The sequence below is a fragment of the Triticum urartu genome, chromosome 7, assembly GCF_003073215.2.
Source record: "Triticum urartu cultivar G1812 chromosome 7, Tu2.1, whole genome shotgun sequence".
NCBI lineage: Eukaryota > Viridiplantae > Streptophyta > Magnoliopsida > Poales > Poaceae > Triticum > Triticum urartu.
Window position 1 is genome coordinate 585,715,929 of NC_053028.1, and position 26,770 is coordinate 585,742,698.

A 26,770-nucleotide genomic window follows, 5' to 3' on the forward strand; every position below is an offset into this window, starting at 1 on the left:
GTTTTTTCCATCTAAAACAATGGGAGATTTGTGCCAAATTTTGGCTTGGATCCAGGTCAAATCTGTTTGAATTTAACCAAATTCATGCAAAACATGGTAACATCTAGTACGACATATACGTGATGTTTATACATTTTGCATACGGGAGAAGGAAGCAGCGACACTTGTCATCAGCGTATATAAACTTATCTAGCAGGGCTGTCATATCATACTCCTAGTTGACTACGATGCTAGAAATCAAAAATCATGTCCTCGTCTCCATCCTCTTCGTCCGGCAGCGGGCTGTCTTCATCCAGCTTCTCGCACTCGAACAGGTAGGGCGGCGCGCTGTCGTCGGCTTTCTCCTTGCCGTCGCCCATCTCTATGATGCGGGCCATCTTGTCGCTGATGCAGGACCTGACCGCCCCTTCCGAGACGTCTTGACCGGAGCCCAGCCCGAGGAGTGCGGCGCATTCGTCTCGGAACTCTCGGTCGTTGGACGACGAGATCAGGCCGGCGATCGACTGCGCGAGGTCGGGGACGTATTCGAGGATCTGGAATGGCATGAACAGCGTGTTACCACAATGCTTGTTGTCAGTTCAGGTAGCGAAGTGCAGCAAATGGTAGTGGTTAGTGAACAGTACTAGGAAGTTGTAGGTAGCCTGTAAATATGATACAGTAGTGGTTAGTGAACAGTATTACCAAGATGAACCGGAATGGCATTAGCAATTTCTTTCGGGGATGAATGAAATACATCAGTATGAAGGGAAGTGTAGTTAGCTGCCACTGTAAACCATGTCCTGGTGATACCTACTGCAAGAGTAGCCGAGGACCTGCTTGGCAGTTGTGGAACGTGGTTCTATTTTTCAGAGCTCATTATCAAGATGAACCAGACTGGTGCTTACGCTTATTTTCATGTAAAGGGAAGTCAATTCACAATAACGTTAGGAACAATACTGTTCTACCTACAAGGCCCGCTTAATACTATTCTTTTGCGTGGAAAATTGCAGCGCTGAAGTTATGTGGTACTGTAGCAGTGGAGCTGAACAATTGCAATGAAACATGTTGGAGAAGCAGAGCTTATGGTGCTGCATATTTTCCAGACCATGTAGTATATGAAATATATAATGCTTACTAAGGTTTTTTTTGTTTCTGTTAAAAACTGTAACCATAAGATCAGTTTGCTCCTCTGAAAGACTACGAGGTTGGTTTGCATTGTTATTTGCACAGGTTTAAGACAATTTGCACCTTAGATATCTGATGACAGTATAACATCTTTAGTCAATTTGCACCTTAGACAATGCTCTCGTCCAACTAACAATAATATTTCTTCAGTTGAAAAATTATAACAGGCTGAAGGTACATGAGAAATGAAAGTCTTCACAATTATGTTAGTTAGCAGAAAACATGTAACACATACCTTCTTTCCATGACAACTGATAAACTCTCCAGCATGATCTGCTTTCAGGTTATGCAATGCAAGCTTAAGTGCCTTCCTCACAACATATTTATCTGGTTCAGATCTCTGCCATTCTTGTACTGTAGCTAAAGCAAGTCAAGGATAGCTAGAGAAAAACACTTGGGAAGAACCCATGGTGAATATCCACGCCCAAACAATCAATAGAAAATGAAAGTATGCACAAAACGATGGCTGGATATATTCCATGGTAAGTGTGAATGGCAATATCAACACGAGCAAATGTCAGGTTATCCCACTCAAGCACAGCATTTCCTTCGTCATCCATGAAACCTCCTTTTAACTTGAAACCGAAGCTTTGCCAGTCCATACTCATGAGCACATTGAAGGATGACTGTGAAATGGGGCAGGGTATGAAGTCCTGAAAATGCAAAACCTGCAATAGGCCATTCACCGTCCATCAGAAGCAATGAGCTCAGTTGAATCACGATATCACCATAAACATGAGATGTCATGAGTGGTAAAATGCAAGTATGTAATTGCAAAGTGAGATTCTGTAACTCAATGGTTTGATGTAAACCTGAGTAGATGAACAATTAACCATCCAGCAACTCAGATCAGATGCAGTATGCGCAACCATTATGGCTATTTCAACAAGTAGCCCTTTATCTCTTCTTCTGTCTGAATTCTTGGCAGATCCAGTTCCGGCCTTCAGACGATCTCTGACATGAGAATCAGAAAGCAGAAGAATAAACTTAGAGATTATGTCTAATATGTCAGAACAGCAATATGAAGAATTCATCATACCAGAATTAAATAATATGCATGTGCTATCCATTAATATGCCAAGGGTTGAATATAATGACTACAAACTAGGTAACAGCAAGGTTAGGAATTAGGAGCCAAGCACATGCATAACAGAAGCCTGAAAGTGGCCATGCTTGGGTGTGGGCAACGAATGTAACAATCCAGTCCAGTGCCGGATGTTGTGGGCCAACATAAATGGTTTTTTCTCATACACAACTGAAAACAACAAGGTCTAGATCAGTAGATATAGCTCAAACGCAACGTTTTGAAGACTTCCAGTGTACAAATATGTATGCTTTCAACTATAAATATGTTTGACACATACATCTACGAATCAGTCACTGTAAGGCAATTTTCAGTACTAATTCTCAATTGTTTTTCCTATTTCTATCTGATACTGAAAAAAAATGTACATGAGCATGAATTCACAATGACGGAACTGAGTGATCTGCTTAACAAGGCGGATCAAATATGAAATGCAAATAGAAGGCAAATGAAAGATCTCCAAGCATATCATTCCTTCTAGATATAAGTGCAAGGGAAAAAATAAAGATGCGCTCTAGTGATAAATAAGTACTACTGAAAGCCAAGATATCACATATATACATATTAACTATGAAACTGAAAAAAGGAGGAAGGAGTCCTAAAATAATTACAAACAGAATATAACAGAGGTATGCTCTTTTTAGGAGGATAAGAACAAAAATAGCGCAATTCTACTCTAGACGCGTTTAGGTAATAGTAGGGTGATTTGAGAACGCCAATCATGAATCATGTATGGGCAATTTGAGCAAAACAATGTTGGCATCCTCCATGAAAATATGTCTAGCAGCCATATCACATTGAACAGTGAAAGTTTTACCTATTCATACAACATGCATCACACTTGTCACATGTGTTCCCATGTGAGAGTGCATAATCTTCAAGACCAGAAACTAGCCGCTCAATACTTGATGTGGCAATAGAAAGATGGGTATCATCAGATTCATTTGGCAGAAAAACATTTCTTGATCCAGCACTTATTGTTTGCTCAATGGAGAGCTCAATTGCTAAGTTCTGAGTAAGTACACATAAGATAACCAAACAAGCACTCAAGAGGTCAGGCTAAGAAGGAAGAGGCAAGAACAGAGAGATGCTACAATTTCATGCCAACTGGATGTTCAACAAAAACTAAAAGTATGCCACAACCACTCAAGAGGTCAGGCTAAAGACATCACATATGCTTATCTATTATAAACTTATTCTTCAGTTAAACAAGACACATACTTGGAAAAAAATGGAATTATTGCTGGTATAAGTATATCTCTATTTAATCAGCAGGGATATCGGTTTCAGTGCAGAAATCAGTAGATCTTCATATGCTAGCAGGTTCCGCATATGCAAAAAGCATGGACATAAGTATACACAATGCAAATCTGTTTGTGGTCAATCCGATTTTCATTGATTATGTCTTGTCATTACCAAGATCAAACGTATGTGAATTTTGGCAAATGTATCCATACTTTTTCACCTGAAGCTCGTTGAGAACTTTCTACATCTACGGGAACCTCCTAATGCTAGGGTTATGTACTTTTGGTGTTTCTCATTGTACCGTATAGAACATGACATTTTCGACAAATAAAAGACCACCCATGACTCATAAGCTAGAATGCAATTTGAGTAAGATAGTCCTTCGAACAAGAAAGACTAAAATTTAACATGCCCATAATAAACAGCATTTTTTTTGTGGGGTAATAAACAGCATTATTAGTGCTACTATATACATATCCGTATAGTCATTGCGATATGTAGGCACTGGGCACTTTGAGTTGTGGATGCAATGGCTTAAGATTAAAGGGGATGCGGAAGGAAAAAATTTGGGATGTGATTGATGAGAAGATGGATACTAACAGTGGCAAGGAAATCATATGAAATGTATAAATATATGTTGTGAAAATATAGCAGTACAGAATACTTACAGCTGCTCTTAGCACGTCTATCTGCATAGGTGAATGTGAAAATGGGTAAGTCGGATAATATATGAGCCACCATCAATGAAATAAATGTTAATCACAATACCACACACATTAACAATTATGCCATGTTTGAGTTACTTTCTTCAGCAAGTATTTATTAGAAATTCATGATCGGGGTTCTTATATTGACAGGGATTACATATCACAAGGCTAAACTATTGGCTAACGTTGACCATAAAAAAAAGGGCAGCCCGGTGCATGTAGCTTCCGTTTGCGCAGGGTCCAGGGAAGGGTCCGACCACTTTGGGTCTATAGTACGCAGCCTTTCCCTACATTTCTGTAAGAGGCTGTTTCCAGGACTTGAACCCGTGACCTCATGGTCAAAAGGCAGCAGCTTTACCACTGCGCCAAGGCTCCCCTTCCTAACGTTGACCATAAATGTGGTTAAAAAAAAAGATAAACATAAACATTAAGCAAGGCATACCTTGCGTGCAAAACCAACCAGCCATAATACGAAGTCATCAATATCAGCGTCATTTGAAAGGCAAAGGCATACTTCAGTTCCACTGCTTTGAGAAAAGGCATATATGATTCAACTGACCCTGGTATATGATGGATGATATCAAACTGACAAGAGATGGCCTGCCTGAATTTTGCATTATTCTTGTATGTGGTAGCCATCTTGCTGAATCTTGTACTTGAAGATACGCTTTCATGAAGATTAAATCGATAATGATAAATAGCTTTATCATTGATTCCTACAAAATGGAGAAAGACAAGAACCCATCAGCGGCTTTCCTGATATCACAATATCACTAACCAAATAAAACCTTCTCTGCAAAACATATTTGTGCCCCTTCCATTCCCTTCTGGATGCCGTTTTAGAACGTGTGCGGCCAGTATTTACAAAATAACTGACCACCAATGTACACAAAAGAACTGAGATTCTAACATACAGCACGAAATGGTGTATAAGTGAAAAGGAACAGTGAAGAAGTGTAATGCATCGAGGAAACAGATAGCGTACCAGTAGTTGTGATTACGAGGGTACCATCTGCAGATAAAGAGAAGCTGTGTCAGACAGAGAAAGCTGAACCTAAGAACAAGAAATATTGCCAAGACAAAACCAAATGAATATCTGAAAGAAATCACATGTCACATCCCAGTTGGCACATCTGAATACCGACTTGAAAGTTGAAAGTAGTATGGATACCATATTCATTTCTAGATCCATCTATCATATTCATTTCAAAGGTGGTGATATTTTTTATAGGAAATGGTGGCGTGTAACAAGCAAATGTTGATGGCATGAGCACCTGATCATCTCCATATCTCTCACGCATGCTCTAACCGGCTATAACTGAAGATGGAACCCAGGAGGGAACTTACTGACATTGTTACTAACTAGGGACATTTCCAATACATTAGAACTGAACTTTCCATGCAGGTTGACAAGATTAGCATCATGAAACAAAATTCTTGTGCACGAGCAGGTGATCACATACCCCATTTCTCCACGGGGGTCTCGCGCGCCAGGGCATCCAGCTCCAGGAACTCCTCCAGCTTGCTCCCGACTCCAGTGTCCGAAACTGCATCAGTTCACACAATTGGGGACCGAACCAAATGTAAGCCGGAGAAAGGAAGGTAGGAACAGTGTCGGGGGACAGCTACGTTACCGGACACGCGCAGGGCCGAGGACGCGGCGGGGTCCGAGGGGCCCTTGAGGGAGACCGCGAGCCGGCACGGCGACTCCGACATCCGGCACCGCTGCACCGCCCAGCAAATCAACTGAAACGGAGACGCTGTGAGGAGGGGAGTAGAAGGGCGGAATCGGGGTGGATTTTGAGTTGGGAGAGGGGATTACGGAGTGGAGGAGCTTCCGGTGGGGGGAGGAGGAGGAGGACGGGGACGGCATGGAGGCGGAGGGGGAAGACGCCGCCTGCTCTGGGGGTGTAGAGTAGGGGTTTGTGAATTGTGGTGCCGCGCTGCTGCCGGGGAGCGGAAGGGCGTGGGTGGTGAAATTTCCCCCGTGAGCGCGTGGATCGCAAGGACAATGCCGGCCGCCGCTCGCCGGAGCTATGCCGCCGTCGACGTTGGCCCCGCCTCTCTTTCCCGAGTGTGTGGGACTGCGATGGTGGTACGCGATAGTAATATGGGGCAAGGTATAAGGGCCTACATAGAAAATGGGATCAGTGGTGCCACAAACCTTCTACTCTACGTAGCAGGGACTATGCTTAGGCATCTGATTACCATGAAAACAACTAAAACCACAATAAAAATTATGAAACAGAGAAAGTAATGTATTTTAGAACGCTGATAACTACCGAACGTCAGGTAGGTGACCATAGCAAAACGAAATTTTTTTGTAGCAATTTATGTTTCTTGAGAATAGCAAATTTAATGAGCAACTATGGCAAAATCTGTCTTAGTGAAAATTGACATGCTTATGAAAAATATCATCATCCTTGCATCAACTAAAATGCCATAAAAATGTTCGTTTTTTCATATGTACTTACCTAACGATCGTATACTTATCATATCTACATGTTTTAAATAATAAATTTTAAAAGGTAATTGATTTCTGACGGGCGGCTAAGATTTTGACCGCTTATTTTGTGCGAGCAACTCGCTTTTCATGTAGTCCCATGGGCCATCGCTTTCCAGCCTCCCCATCGTTATCTCGCCAATCCGCAAGAAAATATCCTAAAATAAAAAAATCGTGTAACAAAATCAGTCCAATTGAAGTTATGGATCTCCGGCTATAAAAGAAACTGTGACGGGCCTAACAAAGTATCGAAACAAAGAGAAACATATAGATATTAGATCCAATCTCATAGGGAGGGAGCCATGGAGACAAAGGACCAGAGGGAGAACTTCTTCCCATCTAGGGGAGAGGCCAAGGAAGGAGAAGAAGGACGAGGGCCTCTCTCCACCTCTCTTCCGGTGGTCCCAGAGTGCCACTGGGGGAACCATCGTCGCCGCTATTTCTTCATCAATTTCAGCGGCTTTATCAACATCCTCCTCCCCCTCTATTCAACGGTCTACTCTCTCGTAACCCGTTGTAATCCTTACTTGAACATGATTTTTATGCTATTATTATCCAATGATTTGTTTCGCCATTATTATTTTTGAGTAGTTTCTTTTTGTCCTATAGATTAATTGTGATATGCCATGGTTGATTTTAGTTACATGTTATTATGGTATTGTCATATGGTGCCCACCGTTTGCGCGCACGATATGAGACTCGTGTTGTAGGGTATTGTAATATGTGATAAATTTGCTTATGATGGATTAATGGAGTGACAGAAACATAAACTATTAGAAGGTTTAGAAGAACTTTGAGTTGGGAGTGAGTTAGAGAGAGAATCCATCAAGTAAATGAGAAAGAAATTAACACAAGCATTAAAAGATTTGCTAGGAAACTAGCCGAGGAATGCAGGTCATATTCTTCGGTCTTGATTGTAATTTTATTTCTTAGCTGGCGTTTCTTTATACAAAGGCTAGTGTTTTATTTTTTTTTTCATCTTTGTCAGGTCTGTGTTTACGTGCTTTCTACTATGTCTTTATTATGATATAAAAGGAGACATGTATTATCATGCAAAAAAATATTTTTACCATTTTAATGACGTTTCAATAAACCCTAACTAAAAAAAATCTTGCTGCATGTAAATAGACTGCCAAATTGGTGTTTAAAGATAAAAAGTGAGCCACTACACTATTAATCAGCATTTAAAGCCCGCTAATTGTGATTGCTGCGTTGCTGGACATCAACTGAACATGTCAAATTACTCTTTCATTGCAGTGCACGGGTATTTGTGCTAGTATCAATTTTATGTCTGTTTGTATGAATCCCGTCTCTATATGAATTATGTTCGAATCTGTTTGCATTGCAGACGAAAGTTTACATATTCGAAAGACCGATTCTCGCATCACACGTTGAAAACATACGTGGAGCCGCCTCCAACGTAGCCAGCCGCCGCCTCCCGAAAATTAGGGTTCTTTGTCTCCCACCAGCGCCGGCGCCGGTCTGTCCCGTTTCCAATGGCCTTAGGGCCATGGAGGCAGAGTGGATCTCGGCCCTTGCCGGTGGGAGGGCTCTGTTTTCATATCTTTTTCTGAGTTTTGTTAGGGTTTGTGTCCTGCTCAGAAAGGCGAGACGGCTGTGACTCCCTGAAGATGGAATAAAGGTCTCCACGTCTAGTCCCCGTTCCGGTGAGGCGTGTAGCATCATCGATGGGCGTGTGGAGGTGTGTCTCCGGCGGATCTTTCTTTAGTGGATTTGCTCGGATCTGTTCGTCGTTCGTCTTCGTTCGTGTGTCTTCAGGTTGGATCCTTTTAATCTACACTCTTCATCAGCGTCGGTTGCTATTCTGATGTGTTGGTTCTATGGGACCTTAGCACGACAACTTCCCGACTGTTTACTACAATAAGGTTTGCCCGGCTCCGGTGAGGGAGAGGCGATGACAGCGGCGCGCCTTCGGCTCGCTTCAGTGATTGTAGTCATTACTAGATGGTCTACGGATCTAGATATAATTTTTATTATTTTTAGTGTATGTTGTCCTACCTTACCATGATTGAAGATGAATAGGTTGAAAGTTTTTCAAAGAAAAGAAAACATACGTGGAAAAAAAATACTATACGTCCGTTTTGGGTGGCTCTGAAAACAGGTCCGCACTCCGCGGCAGCAGAGTATCAATCTGCAGCTAAAGAAAAAGTAGTATCAATCTGACATGTGGACGGAGGCTGCGAAGAGCAGAGCCCACCAGTCAGCCTACCGGTCACAGGAGCATCTCCCGCCGCCGGCCACGCAGCTCCGCCGGATCCGGCCTACCTCCGCCCTAAAAGCGCCGCCGCCGTCGTCACGTGCAGCTCCACCACGGCCTGCGACAGCGCTGCGGCCAGACCAACAAAACGTGCGTGTGCTCCCCAAGCCTTTGCCAGGTCCGAGCACAGCATCCGCATCGTGTTCTCCGTGCCAGAGCAGCCACCTCTCCCCCCCCCCCCCCCCCCCCCCCCCCCCCCCCCACGTTCCCGGGAATCTCGCGCCCCCGGCCGCGATGGAGGTGGAGCTCCCGGCCCGCGCCTCTTCCTCCCAAGCCAAGGCGAGGGAGACGCCGCCGCCCTCCTCGGCGGCTTCCGCCACCACCGCATCACCCGCGGAGGACGCGCTGCTCCTCCCGGGCGAGGGCGTCGTGCGGCGGCGCGCGGTGAGGGAGCGGTTCGCGGCGCGCAGCCTCTCCTTCCGCCGGGACGTCGGCCACGCGGCCTCCGAGACCTTCCTCCTCACCCGGCTCACTCTCACCCTTCTCCGCTACCTCGGGTACCCGCCACCAGTTCCATTTCCACTCGCTACTTTGCGCTTTCGCTCTGTTGCCACCACTTCCACTTGGTGATCTGCTTGTGCTTTTGGTCCAATTTCATAGTTGTTGTGGGGCGGAGCTAGCTCCCGGCGACCCCGGGCGGCTGGTCTTCCTAAGTATTTTTGTCATGCATGTGATGGGATTAGTAATGATGCCGGGGCCAATGGTGGCCAGCGTTCCACTGAGTAGACCTTGCCCAGGCTCCCTGAATAGGCTGGCTCCGCCCGTTTTGGCATTTATTTCGGAGAATTTGTGTGTCTCAACATGTTTAGCACTGAGCGGATCGAATGCACGATAATGGCAGGAGAGCTGATCATCTCATCTCGCCGAATTTAAGTACATAAGCATAATGAAGTGGTTTAGTAGATAAGTAGAATAGTTTCAGGTTAAGTCTGAGGCAGATTTAGCTAGTGGGGTTTCTCATAATTTTTCAAACTTCCCATTCATTGTGGAACATCGGGTGATCCCGGTTCGAGAAAACTGAAGGGGGTGGAAGGAAACATGGAGAAAAGTCTCAGTCATTGATGATTATTCGGTTCATCGCAATAACTTGTCAGATTTATGCAGGATAGGCTACAGATGGATTCGTCAGTTCCTAGCCCTCTGTTGTTATGCTCTATTGCTCATGCCTGGTTTTATTCAAGGTTGGTGTTTCGAAACCCTCAAATTGTTCTTCATGCAATGAGTTTCCTATGATTGTCTTGTAATTAGAATCTACAGTGATATACTTGGTTGATCATTGCCTTCAAACCATGTTTGATATGATATAGTTATCTCATATAGTAGATCTAATTATCTGTTTTTGCTTTATTTCAGTTTTATATTATTACTTCTTCTCAAGCCAAGTTCATAGAAGTGTTGTATATGGAGAACAACCAAGAAACAGGTGTTTATTTCTTTTTCTACAAGTTTATTACCATCTGATAGCGCTACTCAATAAACCAATTTGTTGTTTATCTCGGTTTATTTGGTAAATTAGTTAAGTTGTTGATATCTTATACACTGCATTTGTTTTTGTAGATTGGATTTGTATATACCAGCTGGCACCAGAGGGTTGAAGCCAGTTGTGGCATTTGTCACTGGTGGGGCATGGATCATAGGGTGAGTACAAGTATGTACTGAATTGGTTCTCAAGATTTTTTCTTTCTCTTTAGCTTTCTAGAACACCAGCAAGTTTTATATTTTGTCTTGACTTTGTGTGAAGCAATTCATATATCTCAGGTACAAAGGGTGGGGTGCCCTTTTAGGCAGACGCTTGGCAGAAAGGGGCATCTTAGTTGCATGCATTGATTACAGGTACTAGGAATAAATCCAAATACGCAAACCAGCATGCTTCTTATATACTCCCTCCGTTCCGAATTACTTGTCTTAGATTTGTCTAGATACGGAGGTATCTAGCACTAAAATGAGTCTAGATACATCCGTATCTAGACAGATCCAAGACAAGTAATTCGGAACGGAGGGAGTATATCATACTCATGGGTCATATCAATGGTTTGTTTGCAGAAATTTCCCTCAGGGGACTATTGGTGACATGGTAGAAGATGTATCCCAAGGAATCTCATTTGTCTGCAACAATATAGCTAGCTATGGAGGTGATCCAGAAAGGTTTATAGCTTATAACTGATCAAAATTTTAAGTTTGCCTACTGCAATTTAAAACCGTTCCTTCTTATGTATGCCCTGCACATGTGCACATATGAGAAACCTTCTGTGTGATTCAGGAATTCACTAATGTAGAAGTTGATGTAGAATGTATAGAAGGCATTGTTCATTTGGTTATTCACCTTTTCTAGGACTGCGACTTAAAGCATCTCTTTTCCAAAAGATTATTGGTGCATTATATCCTTAAAGCTGAATAGAGGAAAAAATATCCTGAAAGGACACATTTATAGTCATTTTGTTCTGATAATTTCTATCTACATCGTGCTAACAGGATTTATCTTGTTGGACAATCTGCTGGTGCACATATTGCTGCTTGTACTCTCGTAAATCAGGCTATCAGAGAATGTGGCGAAGATACTTCCACTTGGAGTGTTGCGCAACTAAAAGCATACTTTGGTATTTCTGGCGGGTAAGCATGTGACTGGCAGAAATTGCAGATATCCCTGTTTTCTTGACAATTTGTGGGCACTATCGCCAGCAATCAGTTTTTTTGCATTGTCAATATTGGCAGTCTGTCCAGTAGAATTTATCTCTAGCTGCAGCCAGCAATTTAGTCTCTTCTGCTTCCTTGTTGGGCAGAACATTAATATACTTGTTTTAAATTACGAGGGGGTATTTGCCTGTTCAGCGATTCTAGCTTACAAATTACACGCTCCTGCTCCAATGCTACTTATCCCTTTAGCACCTCTGTCCAAAATTCATTGTGTAACGTAACATTTGATAGGAGCATCATTACTGATTCACACACATGAGTGCCTGAGAATAGCTGTACTGGCCTTGACATTCTTTGTTCTGTTTCTGCAGTTATAATCTTCTTAACTTGGTTGATCATTTCCATAGGCGTGGTCTGTACCGGTCTGTCTTTCTCAGGTATTTATCTTTGACCGCTAGCATTTATCCATGTTTGGACACCAAAAAACATTTCCTTTTGTGAAAAAGGCATTTTTTTTTCTTAACCGCTATTGTTAGGATACTATACCATTGCGACCTTATGTTTCAGCATTATGGAAGGTGAGGAATCATTGAGGAAATTTTCTCCAGAAGTGATGGTTAAGGACGTAGCTGTTAGATCCGCAGTTTCTCTATTGCCTCGGATTATCCTTTTTCATGGGACAAGTGACTGCTCAATGCCTTCTGCTGAAAGGTGGGTCAAACTGAAATTGTTAGCCACATCAGATTTTATAACTGTGCCCTCTCATGAGTTTTTAGCTTGTATTCTGGATATTGGTATGAACTGACTCAGTCCAAAAATGCAGTGAAGCATTCCTTGACGCTTTACAACAGCGTGGTGCTAAAGCGGATCTATTCTTATATGAAGGAAAGACACACACTGATTTATTTCTTCAGGTAATTATTGCGATTTGTGACACTAGCACTGTTTGAAAGGATTTCTTTATTTGAACATTTTGACCTTCTTGGTATTATTTTGAAGTGCTTAATTTATCCATGTATAAATAGGAAGCACATTGTTTTCTTCGTGAAATTATTTTCCATGTTGTGATTTCGAGCATGGCCGTGAATCTTGTTCTCAAGATAAAAAAGTGCTCGGTCAGAGCTTTGTCGTTTTTTCATGCTAGGTTTGCTCATAAATTGCTAACTGGAAACCTCTGTAGCTCAATAAAAAATGATTGGGTTGTCTTGGTGTAGAGTGCAGACGTATTTCGACGATTAGAAGATAAATGACTTGCTATTTTTAGAGAGCAACTCTTTTGTGTGATCTCCATGTAGCTTGAGTCTTATTATTGTGATATTATCCGGACACTATTTACCTCTGAGCTGCCGGTACCTATTCCTTGCGTTTTTCTAAATTTTGATGCTTATGGTTCTAATGCTCGATCTTTTTCCTCTTGTCATAAATATTGCATCAAAAGGATCCTCTTCGGGGCGGTAGGGATAAGATGCTGGAAGAGATTGTCGCCGTGATACAAAATGACGATCCAGGGGCGTCCGCGCAGCACCTTGCTGTGCCCATTGCACGCCGTCTTGTTCCTGAATTCATGCTAAGGCTTGCTGGGAGAGTGAGCCCTTTCTGAACGTGGTGGTGATTACTGGACACGACGACTAGCGAGGCAATTTACTGCAAGAACCATATACTTACTAGTTAGCTACAGAATTCGTTTGGTGGCCCGCTGCACTGTTAATTAACCAGAGATGTATCTCGCTGTTCTGTATGAGTTGTGTAAAGGCAGACCTTACTGTAGATGACTGCCACTGCGGTATACTTGTATTGTATCTGTGTATAGTATGGCTCATTATTTTCTTAGCTCTTGAGCCTCGCATTGTATCTTGTGTAATTGGAACAAAGGCCAGCCTGTGGTTGATATCGACTGTGAAACCTAGTTTGTTATGGAAATGCCGATGGCTCACAAAAATATGAATAGAAATGGAACCAAGTCAATTTGCACATCAAAGTACAAAATTGCACAGAAAGTGTTGCGTGATTTTAGGTGTAGAATCTTTAAACTTACGGAATTGATGACAATCTGATGTCAGATTTTTAGAAACTCAGCACGAACGTCTCCTGGCCGTTGTTTTCTCGCACGTATCTTGGAGCAGCGAAAGCAGCCATGTCAGCGCTCAAATCCGTTCGGGGGAAAGGAAAACCGTCGCGAACGCCTCCCCACTTCTCTGTTCCCCTTATCCTTTTTTAATGTTTTTTTTTTCTATTTTGCAATTGACCATGGCAAATTGGCAATCCCATGTAGGGTTTCTCCCAAAGACATTGCTTTTATTTGTGGGAGATCAGACCTTTTTCTAAGTTTGGCATGTTACCATGTTTTAGAGATTTTTTAAATTATTTTGGTAGTCACATGGCATTTTTTTATGAATTTTGATCTACACAATACGGTAATTTTGTGAAAATTAATGGACAAATCACATGGTATTTTTTTACGGGTTTTCGTGTTCTCTAGGACATGGCAAACTACATACATATCTGTCAATACATTTTGTAAGAAATGTGTAAAAAGTTTTGCCATGGTAATAAAAAATGGCAAAATTATTTTTTGCACCATGCCATATTCATTTTTTAACACCCTAGCACTTTTAAACACACCATGACAAATTTGTTATCATCACACTCTTTTCATTCTACAATTTTTCCTTTTCTTGATTTTTTTTGCATCATCTCATGAAGCACAATGGCATTTTCTAAATTCCATGAATGACATTTTTTAGTTTTGACAAACTTATGTCCTTTTTAAGACACGGTCATTGCAAAATTGGGCTATGCACTGGTTTAAGGCTTTTCTTTTTGGGCCATCTGTAGTGCTATTGAAGGGGTCGCGCTGGGACCCGATCGTAGCAAACATTTTCGTTCGTTGGAACGATCGGTCGCCAACGAAGCTTTCGTTCGACTAGGAAAAGAGCATGTGCGTTGCAACGGGAGAAACAATATCACTCTCCTAACCCAATAACCACGACACAAGACTCCAGTAGGTCCACGTCATTTATTTCAATACATGGCATCTCATCTATGCCCCCCCCCCCCCCCCCCCCCCCCCCCCCCCCCCCCCCCCCCCCCCCGCCGCCGCCGATGGTGGCCTCAGTGCTCACACAATCACAACACATTTGAATGTTGTCAATTGTAAAGCGTCTCTCTTGGCATAAGATGAGAAATCTAATTTTGTCTATGAGGTTTGGCAAGGTGTGCATGCGTGGTTATAGATAGTTTCTTTCGTCTCCAATTCTGGTTTTGCCGTGGTGTTCTTTCCAATCCGGATAGACACTGATATGAAAGAAAAAAAAATCATGCACTATGATTAAGGTTGCACCCTAAATTACATTTTTAAATGGTTAATATGTAAAATAACATCATATTCAGATTTTACATATTTTTCTATTCAAATTCCATATATAGCATATTGAAGTTAGGGTTTAAAAGATATGGATATTTAAAAAAATGATATATACTACAGGTTGATTAACCCAAATATGAGGGTGTTTCCTGCAAAAGCAAAAATCAGACTTAAAACTGGGTTGCTGGTTAATTACCAGAAACTCCAATTGGGTTTTCTACAAAATAGCTTGATGGACCAAGAATACATATTCTCTTTATTAGTAGGTATAGATACGAGAGTTGTCCGGATCGAACGTCAGATCCATATTAGAGTCCTAAAGTTAGACGTCAAATGAGCGATCGGAGTTGAGGAACATCGACTTAGAAAGTTGAGGATCAGTGACTTAATAAGAATTAGGATCGACTAAGAAATAAAAGTTTCTAAAATTGCACTTGTGGTTCAACTAATCATTACTGTCTTTCTTCCAAAATAGTGTCTACGACATGTTTGACTTAGGATAAACCTGGTACGTTTTATCCAAACACGACAAGAAATAGAACTCAAGACCAAACTGAGTAGATGCATATCAGAAACACTTCTTTATCTATTAAAGACTCACAACTTTCATGTTGACCACTTCTCAAAGATATCTTGAAGACGCTTCACTGGAAGTCACTAAAATAAACTCTCGCCCCCTCTTTGTTTTACCTCAAAATCGACTGTAGTTGTTGTGAAAAGTCAATGTGAGATATAATCCAACTAAGACCCTACGAAACACATAACAAAGGAAAAAAAAAACTAAAATGGTAACAATTAGTGGGATGATCAGTATAATAACACTGAATATTTGTGTTTGAATTTTCCCTATGTTTAGCCGCAAAATAATATGTTGCTATGTGTTCTTCAAATTTCATGTTCTTATGTGTTTTTCAAATTTTATTTTCCGTCACCTCATGGACGGTATATTTTGTCACCCCACCTTTTTATATAATTTTGTTTAGCTTGGTTATTAATTATTAGGGCATGTACAACGCCGGCGCTAATGACAGGCGCTAGGATTCACTTCCTGGCCTGGTCCAATCCTGGTCGATCCAAGGATTACTGCTAGCGTCGATGCCAGGGCTACCATCGGGCGCTTTGTTCTTTATTTTCTTTCCTCTGAGCTGTTTAACTAGCGTTGCCCTTTTTTTTCGTTGAGAAACTCATTGCATTAGTGCTCGACCAGGCGCCCATGCGTTGAGGAGACGGACTCCTACAACGACGCCACTTCTTTAATTAATTATTTTTATTGCCTAAGCGTCCAAATAAGCGCTCTTGCATTCTAAATGCCCTTAGAGTCCTGAGCGGGCTTTCTAGTCACATATTTGCTTACTAGTACATTATAAATTTTTTCAATTGGAGTGCAACAAATCAATTTAATACCAAAATTTTATAATTATTTAAGAAAATTGTATCATACAAGTCTTAATGGATATTATTTATATTACTTAGAAAGTATAGTTAACCCTATCACGATGTTGCTAAAAATAATAATAACACTTTCTTTCCTATGCAGTTGCAATCCATATCACTAACAGAATTTCTTATGTTAAATTTAAATTATATGATGTAACAAAAGTTTTTTTGAATTATTTTTTTGGAAATTGTATAAATTGTACTAATACTGTATGCATGTATGTGCATGTGTTGATGTTGATTTTAATACCATGACAGAGATTTGTAAAGCGCACACTCTAACAAATATCCTAATAGTGGTTTCTAGTGTATCATTAAGTAAGTATATTTGTTAAAACTTCTTTAGTATGACAAATGTATCCTGCAATTTGAGTTCAGTATGAAGTTGATAACATGCACATGTTTTATACTTGTATTTAAAGTAACGTCACTATCGTGAGCATCGAGAACGACAAAAGTGACGTTGATTCTACTTCTACATACATATGATTTGATTATTTTATATTCTCGTCTAGAATTTGCTTGGTTCAATTTGACGTTTTAGTGTATACAATAGATCATGCTTGTTTCTCAAATAAATTTTTTACGCATGGTATGAACAAGTCTAGTTAATATAGATTTCATTGCGACATGCAGGACGTCCATCTCAAAAGAGAGGGAGAGGAAGAGGAAAGAGAGTAACAAATTGGTATACACTATCCGTACGTGGCGTGAACTTGCACTCCTATAATTTGAGGTTTATCCTTTATGTATTCGATAACATTTCAAACTAAATGTACAATAGTACAATGGTTGCTGAACCGCTCGTATAATTTACTATTCGGATCTCTTCTCCTCTCGGGGTCCAGAGCAGTCACCATGTTTTCCTGACTTATGAGTCGGTATTGCGTTTGTATCCCTACCAACCCCACTGCGTGGAAAGGTGTCGCCGCCACCCGCCCTATGACAAAATTTCCTCCCCTGCCTCCATTGCCATTGGTATTTTTGCGTATAGCATATAATGACTCATCAATATTACTTCCCCTCCCTCCAAATATGTTTATGTTCATTGTTTTGTGAAATTGAGGTCCCAACTACTTTGGGTAGATGATATAAAACTTTAATGAATAAATTGAGATGACGATCCACTTACTGTAGGTGCATAATTAAACATATACGTAGGTTTTGATATTCGACCATAATAACAAAAATACTAGCAGGATGTAGCAAAGCTCACATCATATCAATGGTCAACTTGAAGTAATTGTTCTAGTTTAAGATTTGACATTACAAGAGTAGTGTTGTGTTAGGTTTTTGAGATGCTCAAAGCCTTGGTAATCAGGGTGTGCTTGACAGCAAACACTCCTCGCAGTAACCTTACCACATCTAAAGCAAAAACCCCCAGCTCATTCACATGCGATAGTGTATACTTCGCTTCCAAGGTCCCTCTCGCTCGAAGCATAGGGTGGTCGTTGGCTAGTCTCCCCTGAAACTCATGTACTCTTTCCTAGATCCAACAAATGGAGGGCATGCATTATCATCCAACCTAGAGAATCCTATATGGACCTCTTGTTGGGGAACGTTGCAGAAAACAAAATTTTCCTACTCGTTTCACCAAGATCATCTAGGATTTCATCTAGCAACGAGTCATCGGATGCATCTACATACCTTTGTAGATGGCGCACGGAAGCGTTCAAAAGAACGGTGATGATGTAGTCGTACTCGACGTGATCCAAATCACCGATGACCAGCGCCGAACGGACGGCACCTCCGCGTTCAACACACGTACGGGACGGGAGACGTCTCCTCCTTCTTGATCCAGCAAGGGAAGGAGGAGAGGTTGATGAAGATCCAGCAGCACGACGGCGTGGTGGTGGATGCAGGGCGTCACAGTAGCAGGGCTTCGCCTATACTATGAAAAGGAGACGTAACGGGAGAGAGGGAGGCGCCAGGGGCTGGTGTGAAATCCCTCCTCTCCCCCACTATATATAGGGGTGCCATGGGGGGGGGGCGCCGGCCCTAGTAGATGAAATCTACTAGGGGAGGCGGCGGCCAAGGGGAGGATTCCCTCCCCCCCAAGGCACCTAGGGGTGCCTTCCACCACATGGACTCTTCCATGGTGGAACCCTAGGCGCATGGGCCTATAGGGGCTGGCGCCCCAGCCCACTATGGGATGGATTCCATCCTATTTCAGCCCATGGGGCCCTCCGGGATAGGTGGCCCCACCCGGTGGACCCCCGGGACCCTTCCGGTGGTTCCGGTACAATACCGATAACCCCGAAACTTGTCCCGATGCCCGAAACAGCACTTCCTATATATAATTCTTTACCTCCGGACCATTCCGGAACTCCTCGTGACGTCCGGGATCTCATCCGGGACTCCGAACAACATTCGGGTTTCTGCATATACATATCTTCACAACCCTAGCGTCACCGAACCTTAAGTGTGTAGACCCTACGGGTTCGGGAGACAAGCAGACATGACCGAGACGACTCTCCGGTCAATAACCAACAGCGGGATCTGGATACCCATGTTGGCTCCCACATGCTCCACGATGATTTCATCGGATGAACCACGACGTCGAGGATTCAATCAACCCCGTATGCAATTCCCTTTGTCAATCGATATGTTACTTGCCCGAGATTCGATCGTCGGTATCCCAATACCTCGTTCAATCTCGTTACCGGCAAGTCACTTTACTCGTACCGTAATGCATGATCCCGTGACCAGACACTTGGTCACTTTGAGCTCATTATGATGATGCATTACCGAGTGGGCCCAGTGATACCTCTCCGTCATACGGAGTGACAAATCCCAGTCTTGATCCATGTCAACCCAACAGACACTTTCGGAGATACCCGTAGTCTACCTTTATAGTCACCCAGTCACGTTGTGACGTTTGGCATACCCAAAGCACTCCTACGGTATCCGGGAGTTACACGATCTCATGGTCTAAGGAAAAGATACTTTGACATTGGAAAACTCTAGCAAACGAACTATACGATCTTGTGCTATGTTTAGGATTGGGTCTTGTCCATCACATCATTCTCCTAATGATGTGATCTCGTTATCAATGACATCCAATGTCCATAGTCAGGAAACCATGACTATCTGTTGATCAACGAGCTAGTCAACTAGAGGCTTACTAGGGACATGTTGGTGTCTGTTATTCACACATGTATTACGATTTCCGGATAACACAATTATAGCATGAATAAAGACAATTATCATGAACAAGGAAATATAATAATAATGCTTTTATTATTGCCTCTAGGGCATATTTCCAACAGTCTCCCACTTGCACTAGAGTCAATAATCTAGTTACATTGTGAGAATCGAACACCCATGGAATTCTGGTGTTGATCATGTTTTGCTCTAGGGAGAGGTTTAGTCAACGGATCTGCTACATTCAGGTCCGTATGTACTTTACAAATCTCTATGTCTCCATCTTGAACATTTTCACGAATGGAGTTGAAGCGACGCTTGATGTGCCTTGTCTTCTTGTGAAACCTGGGCTCCTTGGCAAGAGCAATAGCTCCAGTGTTGTCACAGAAGAGCTTGATCGGCCCCGACGCATTGGGTATGACTCCTAGGTCGGTGATGAACTCCTTCACCCATATTGCTTCATGTGCTGCCTCCGAGGCTGCCATGTACTCCGCTTCACATGTAGATCCCGCCACGACGCTTTGCTTGCAACTGCACCAGCTTACTGCCCCACCATTCAAAATATACACGTATCCGGTTTGTGACTTAGAGTCATCCAGATCTGTGTCGAAGCTAGCGTCGACGTAACCCTTTACGACGAGCTCTTCGTCACCTCCATAAACGAGAAACATTTCCTTAGTCCTTTTCAGGTACTTCAGGATATTCTTGACCGCTGTCCAGTGTTCCTTGCCGGGATTACTTTGGTACCTTCCTACCAAACTTACGGCAAGGTTTACATCAGGTCTGGTACACAGCATGGCATACATAATAGAACCTATGGCTGAGGCATAGGGGATGACACTCATCTCTTCTATTTCCTCTGCCGTGGTCGTACATTGAGCTGAGCTCAATTTCACACCTTGTAACACAGGTAAGAACCCCTTCTTAGAATGATCCATATTGAACTTCTTCAATATCTTATCAAGGTATGTGCTTTGTGAAAGACCTATGAGGCGTCTCGATCTATCTCTATAGATTTTGATGCCTAATATATAAGCAGCTTCTCCAAGGTCCTTCATTGAAAAACTCTTATTCAAGTAGGCCTTGATGCTGTCCAAGAGTTCTATATCATTTCCCATCAACAGTATGTCGTCTACATATAATATGAGAAATGCTACAGAGCTCCCACTCACTTTCTTGTAAACGCAGGCTTCTCCATAAGTCTGTGTAAACCCAAACGCTTTGATCATCTCATCAAAGCGAATGTTCCAACTCCGAGATGCTTGCACCAGCCCATAAATCGAGCGTTGGAGCTTGCACACCTTGTCAGCATTCTTAGGATCGACAAAACCTTCCGGCTGCATCATATACAATTCTTCCTTAAGGAAACCATTAAGGAATGCCGTTTTGACGTCCATTTGCCATATTTCATAATCATAGAATGCGGCAATTGCTAACATGATTCGGACGGACTTTAGCTTCGCTACCGTGAGAAAGTCTCATCGTAGTCAACCCCTTGAACTTGTCGATAACCCTTAGCGACAAGCCGAGCTTTATAGATGGTCACATTACCATCCGCGTCTGTCTTCTTCTTAAAGATCCATTTATTTTCTATGGCTCGCCGTTCAACGGGCAAGTCAGTCAAAGTCCATACTTCGTTTTCATACATGGATCCTATCTCGGATTTCATGGCTTCTAGCCATTTGTCGGAATCCGGGCCCGCCATCGCTTCTTCATAGTTCGAAGGTTCACCGTTGTCTAACAACATGATTTCCAAGACAGGGTTGCCGTACCACTCTGGTGCGGAACGTGTCCTTGTGGACCTTCGAATTTCAGTAGGAGCTTGATCAGAAGTATCTTGATCATTATCATTAACTTCCTCTCTAGTCGGTGCAGGCACCTCAGGAACATTTTCTTGAGTTGCGCCATTTTCCGGTTCAAGAGGTAATACTTCATCAAGCTCTACTTTCCTCCCACTTACTTCTTTCGAGAGAAACTCTTTCTCTAGAAAGGACCCATTCTTGGCAACAAAGATCTTGCCTTCGGATCTGAGGTAGAAGGTGTACCCAACAGTTTCTTTTGGGTATCCTATGAAGACGCATTTTTCCGACTTGGGTTCGAGCTTTTCAGGTTGAAGTTTCTTGACATAAGCATCGCATCCCCAAACTTTTAGAAACGACAGCTTAGGTTTCTTCCCAAACCATAATTCATACGGTGTCGTCTCAACGGATTTCGACGGAGCCCTATTTAAAGTGAATGCGGCAGTCTCTAAAGCATAGCCCCAAAAAGATAGCGGTAAATCAGTAAGAGACATCATAGACCGCACCATATCCAATAGAGTGCGATTACGACGTTCGGACACACCGTTACGCTGAGGTGTTCCAGGCGGCGTGAGTTGTGAAACTATTCCACATTTTCTTAAGTGTGTGCCAAACATTCGTGACTCAAGTATTCTCCTCCACGATCTGATCGTAGAAACTTGATTTTCCTGTCACGTTGATTCTCAACCTCACTCTGAAATTCCTTGAACTTTTCAAAGGTTTCAGACTTGTGTTTCATTAAGTAGATATACCCATATCTACTTAAATCATCAGTGAGCGTGAGAACATAACGATAGCCACCGCGAGCCTCAACACTCATTGGACCGCACACATCAGTATGTATGATTTCCAATAAGTTGGTTGCTCGCTCCATTGTTCCTGAGAACGGAGTCTTGGTCATCTTACCCATGAGGCATGGTTCGCACGTGTCAAATGATTCATAATCAAGAGACTCTAAAAGTCCATCTGCATGGAGCTTCTTCATGCGTTTGACACCTATGTGACCAAGGCGGCAGTGCCACAAGTATGTGGGACTATCATTATCAACTTACATCTTTTGGTACTTACACTATGAATATGTGTAGCATTACGCTCGAGATTCATTAAGAATAAACCATTCACCATCGGAGCATGACCATAAAACATATCTCTCATATAAATGGAACAACCATTATTCTCAGATTTAAATGAGTAGCCATCTCGAATTAAACGAGATCCTCCGATACAATGTTCATGCTCAAAGCTGGCACTAAATAACAATTATTGAGGTTTAAAACTAATCCCGTAGGTAAATGTAGAGGCAGCGTGCCGACGGCGATCACATCGACCTTGGAACCATTCCCGACGCGCATCGTCACCTCGTCCTTCGCCAGTCTCCGTTTATTCCGCAGCTCCTGCTGTGAGTTACAAATATGAGCAACGGCACCGGTATCAAATACCCAGGAGTCACTACGAGTACTGGTAAGGTACACATCAATTACATGTATATCAAATATACCTTTGGTGTTGCCGGCCTTCTTGTCCGCTAAGTATTTGGGGCAGTTCCGTTTCCAGTGACCCTTCCCTTTGCAATAAAAGCACTCCGTCTCAGGCTTGGGTCCATTCTTTGGCTTCTTCCCGGCAGCTTGCTTGCCGGGCGCGGCAACCTCCTTGCCGTCCTTCTTGAAGTTCTTTTTACCCTTGCCTTTCTTGAACTTAGTGGTTTTATTGACCATCAACACTTGATGTTCCTTCTTGACTTCTACCTCCGCTGATTTCAGCATTGAGAACAACTCAGGAATGGTCTTTTGCATCCCCTGCATGTTGAAGTTCATCACAAAGCTCTTGTAGCTTGGTGGAAGCGACTGGAGGATTCTGTCAATGACCGCATCATCCGGGAGATTAACTCCCAGCTGAGACAAGCGGTTATGTAACCCAGACATAGTGAGTATGTGCTCACTGACAGAACTATTTTCCTCCATCTTACAGCTGAAGAACTTATCGGAGACTTCATATCTCTCGATCCGGGCATGAGCTTGAAAAACCATTTTCAGCTCTTCGAACATCTCGTATGCTCCATGTCTCTCAAAACGCTTTTGGAGCCCCGGCTCTAAGCTGTAAAGCATGCCGCACTGAACGAGGGAGTAGTCATCAGCACGTGTCTGCCAAGCGTTCATAACGTCTTGGTTCTGTGGGACGGGTGGATCACCTAGCGGTGCTTGTAGGACATAATCTTTCTTGGCAGCTATGAGGATGATCCTCAGGTTCCGGACCCAGTCCGTATAGTTGCTGCCATCGTCTTTCAGCTTGGTTTTCTCTAGGAACGCGTTGAAGTTGAGGACTACGTTGGCCATTTGATCTACAAGACATATTGCAAAGATTTTAGACTAAGTTCATGATAATTAAGTTCATCTAATCAAATTATTAATGAACTCCCACTTAGATTAGACATCCCTCTAGTCATCTAAGTATTACATGATCCGAGTAACTAGGCCGTGTCCGATCATCACGTGAGACGGACTAGTCAACGTCGGTGAACATCTTCATGTTGATCGTATCTTCTATACGACTCATGCTCGACCTTTCGGTCTTCTGTGTTCCGAGGCCATGTCTATACACATGCTAGGCTCGTCAAGTTAACCCTAAGTGTTTTGCATGTGTAAAACTGTCTTACACCCGTTGTATGTGAACGTAAGGATCCATCACACCCGATCATCACGGCGTGCTTTAGAAACGACGAACTGTAGCAACGGTGCACAGTTAGGGGAGAACACTTCTTGATAATTGTTATGAGGGATCATCTTATTTACTACCGTCGTTCTAAGTAAACAAGATGCAAAACATGATAAACATCACATGCAATCAAATAATAAACGTGACATGATATGGCCAATATCACATAGCTCCTTTGATCTCCATCTTGGGGCTCCATGATCATCTTGTCACCGGCTTGACACCATGATCTCCATCATCATGATCTCCATCATCGTGTCTCCATGAAGTTGCTCGCCAACTATTACTTCTACTACTATGGCTAACGCGTTTAGCAATAAAGTAAAGTAATTTACATGGCGTTTCTCGATGACACGCAGGTCATATAAAAGAATAAAGACAACTCCTATGGCTCCTGCCGGTTGTCATACTCATCGACATGCAAGTCGTGATTCCTATTACAATAGCATGAACATCTCATACATCACATATAGATCATTCATCATTCATCACAACTTTGGCCATATCATATCACAACACTTGCTGCAAAAACAAGTTAGACGTCCTCTAATTGTTGTTGCAAGTTTTACGTGGCTGAATTAGGGTTCTAGCAAGAACGTCTTCTTACCTACGTTAAAGCCACAACGTGATTTGTCAACTTCTATTTACCCTTCATAAGGACCCTGTTCATCGAATCCGCTCCAACTAAAGTGGGAGAGACAGACACCCGCCAGCCACCTTATGCAACTAGTGCATGTTAGTCGGTGGAACCGGTCTCACGTAAGCGTACGTGTAAGGTTGGTCCGGGCCGCTTCATCCCACAATACCGCTGAAGCAAGAAAAGACTAGTAACGGCAAGAAAGTTGACAAATCTACGCCCACAACAATTGTGTTCTACTCGCGCAAGAAGAACTACGCATAGACCTAGCTCATGATGCCACTGTTGGGGAACGTTGCAGAAAACAAAAATTTTCCTAGTCGTTTCACCAAGATCATCTAGGAGTTCATCTAGCAACGAGCCATCCAATGCATCTACATACCTTTGTAGATGGCGCACGGAAGCATTCAAAAGAACGGTGATGATGTAGTCGTACTCGACGTGATCCAAATCACCGATGACCAGCGCCGAACGGACGGCACCTCCGCGTTCAACACAACGTACGGGACGGGAGACGTCTCCTCCTTCTTGATCCAGCAAGGGGGGAGGAGAGGTTGATTGAAGATCCAGCAGCACGACGGCGTGGTGGTGGATGCAGGGCGTCACAGTAGCAGGGCTTCGCCTAATACTACGAGAAGAGACGTAACGGGAGAGAGGAGGCGCAGGCTGGTGTGAAAGTCCCTCTCTCCCCCTCACTATATATAGGGGTGCCATGGGGGGGGGGCGCCGGCCCTAGTGAGAAATCTACTAGGGCGGCGGCCAAGGGGAGGTTTCCCTCCCCCCCAAGGCACCTAGGGGTGCCTTCCACCACATGGACTCTTCCATGGTGGAACCCTAGGCGCATGGGCCTATAGGGGGCTGGCGCCCCAGCCCACTATGGGATGGGTTCCATCCTATTTCAGCCCATGGGGCCCTCCGGGATAGGTGGCCCCACCCGGTGGACCCCCCGGGACCCCTCCGGTGGTCCCGGTACAATACCGATAACCCCGAAACTTGTCCCGATGGCCGAAACAGCACTTCCTATATATAATTCTTTACCTCCGGACCATTCCGGAACTCCTCGTGACGTCCGGGATCTCATCCGGGACTCCGAACAACATTTGGGTTACTGCATATACATATTTCACAACCCTAGCGTCACCGAACCTAAGTGTGTAGACCCTACGGGTTCGGGAGACAAGCAGACATGACCGAGACGACTCTCCGGTCAATAACCAACAGCGGGATCTGGATACCCATGTTGGCTCCCACATGCTCCACGATGATCTCATCGGATGAACCACGATGTCGAGGATTCAATCAACCCCGTATGCAATTCCCTTTGTCAATCGATATGTTACTTGCCCGAGATTCGATCGTCGGTATCCCAATACCTCGTTCAATCTCGTTACCGGCAAGTCACTTTACTCGTACCGTAATGCATGATCCCGTGACCAGACACTTGGTCACTTTGAGCTCATTATGATGATGCATTACCGAGTGGGCCCAGTGATACCTCTCCGTCATACGGAGTGACAAATCCCAGTCTTGATCCATGTCACCCAACAGACACTTTCGGAGATACCCGTAGTCTACCTTTATAGTCACCCAGTTACGTTGTGACGTTTGGTATACCCAAAGCACTCCTACGGTATCCGGGAGTTACACGATCCTCATGGTCTAAGGAAAAGATACTTTGACATTGGAAAACTCTAGCAAACGAACTATACGATCTTGTGCTATGTTTAGGATTGGGTCTTGTCCATCACATCATTCTCCTAATGATGTGATCTCGTTATCAATGACATCCAATGTCCATAGTCAGGAAACCATGACTATCTGTTGATCAACGAGCTAGTCAACTAGAGGCTTACTAGGGACATGTTGGTGTCTGTTATTCACACATGTATTACGATTTCCGGATAACACAATTATAGCATGAATAAAGACAATTATCATGAACAAGGAAATATAATAATAATGCTTTTATTATTGCCTCTAGGGCATATTTCCAACACCTCTATCCTTTGATAGAACATGAATGGTTGCTCACACATATCATGGTCTCCACCCATCAAGAGAA

At 43.1% G+C, this 26,770-nt stretch overlaps 2 protein-coding genes across 7 annotated transcripts; one reads left to right on the forward strand and one right to left on the reverse strand.

Annotated features, from left to right (window-relative positions):
* Nucleotides 1–50: 50 nt before the first annotated feature.
* On the reverse strand, nucleotides 51–6,316 carry LOC125525976 (type 2 DNA topoisomerase 6 subunit B-like). 2 transcript variants are annotated; one of them, XM_048690981.1, is made up of 12 exons: nucleotides 6,023–6,316; nucleotides 5,835–5,946; nucleotides 5,664–5,747; nucleotides 5,186–5,212; nucleotides 4,805–4,916; nucleotides 4,643–4,724; nucleotides 4,162–4,182; nucleotides 3,066–3,259; nucleotides 1,977–2,118; nucleotides 1,639–1,832; nucleotides 1,400–1,520; nucleotides 51–533 (listed from the first exon to the last, which is right to left on the reverse strand). In XM_048690981.1, the coding sequence occupies exons 1-12, from the start codon at nucleotides 6,071–6,073 to the stop codon at nucleotides 231–233; spliced, it is 1,443 nt and encodes a 480-aa protein (XP_048546938.1). In that variant the 5' UTR covers nucleotides 6,074–6,316; the 3' UTR covers nucleotides 51–230. The 2 variants fall into 2 exon arrangements, with proteins under 2 accessions (XP_048546938.1, XP_048546939.1); XM_048690982.1 differs by having other exon boundaries at nucleotides 6,187–6,309.
* A 2,523-nt stretch (nucleotides 6,317–8,839) lies between these two features.
* On the forward strand, nucleotides 8,840–13,535 carry LOC125525978 (probable isoprenylcysteine alpha-carbonyl methylesterase ICMEL1). 5 transcript variants are annotated; one of them, XM_048690987.1, is made up of 11 exons: nucleotides 8,845–9,099; nucleotides 10,091–10,162; nucleotides 10,335–10,404; nucleotides 10,539–10,619; nucleotides 10,740–10,814; nucleotides 11,025–11,126; nucleotides 11,454–11,591; nucleotides 11,987–12,052; nucleotides 12,183–12,326; nucleotides 12,439–12,529; nucleotides 13,054–13,535. In XM_048690987.1, exons 1-11 carry the CDS (start codon nucleotides 8,889–8,891, stop codon nucleotides 13,213–13,215), a joined length of 1,212 nt encoding a protein of 403 aa, XP_048546944.1. In that variant the 5' UTR covers nucleotides 8,845–8,888; the 3' UTR covers nucleotides 13,216–13,535. The 5 variants fall into 5 exon arrangements, 4 of the variants coding, with proteins under 4 accessions (XP_048546944.1, XP_048546942.1, XP_048546943.1 ...); XM_048690984.1 differs by having other exon boundaries at nucleotides 8,846–9,478; nucleotides 10,086–10,162; XR_007291485.1 differs by lacking the exon at nucleotides 13,054–13,535 and having other exon boundaries at nucleotides 8,840–9,478; nucleotides 10,086–10,162; nucleotides 12,194–12,326.
* The last annotated feature ends 13,235 nt before the right edge of the window (nucleotides 13,536–26,770 follow it).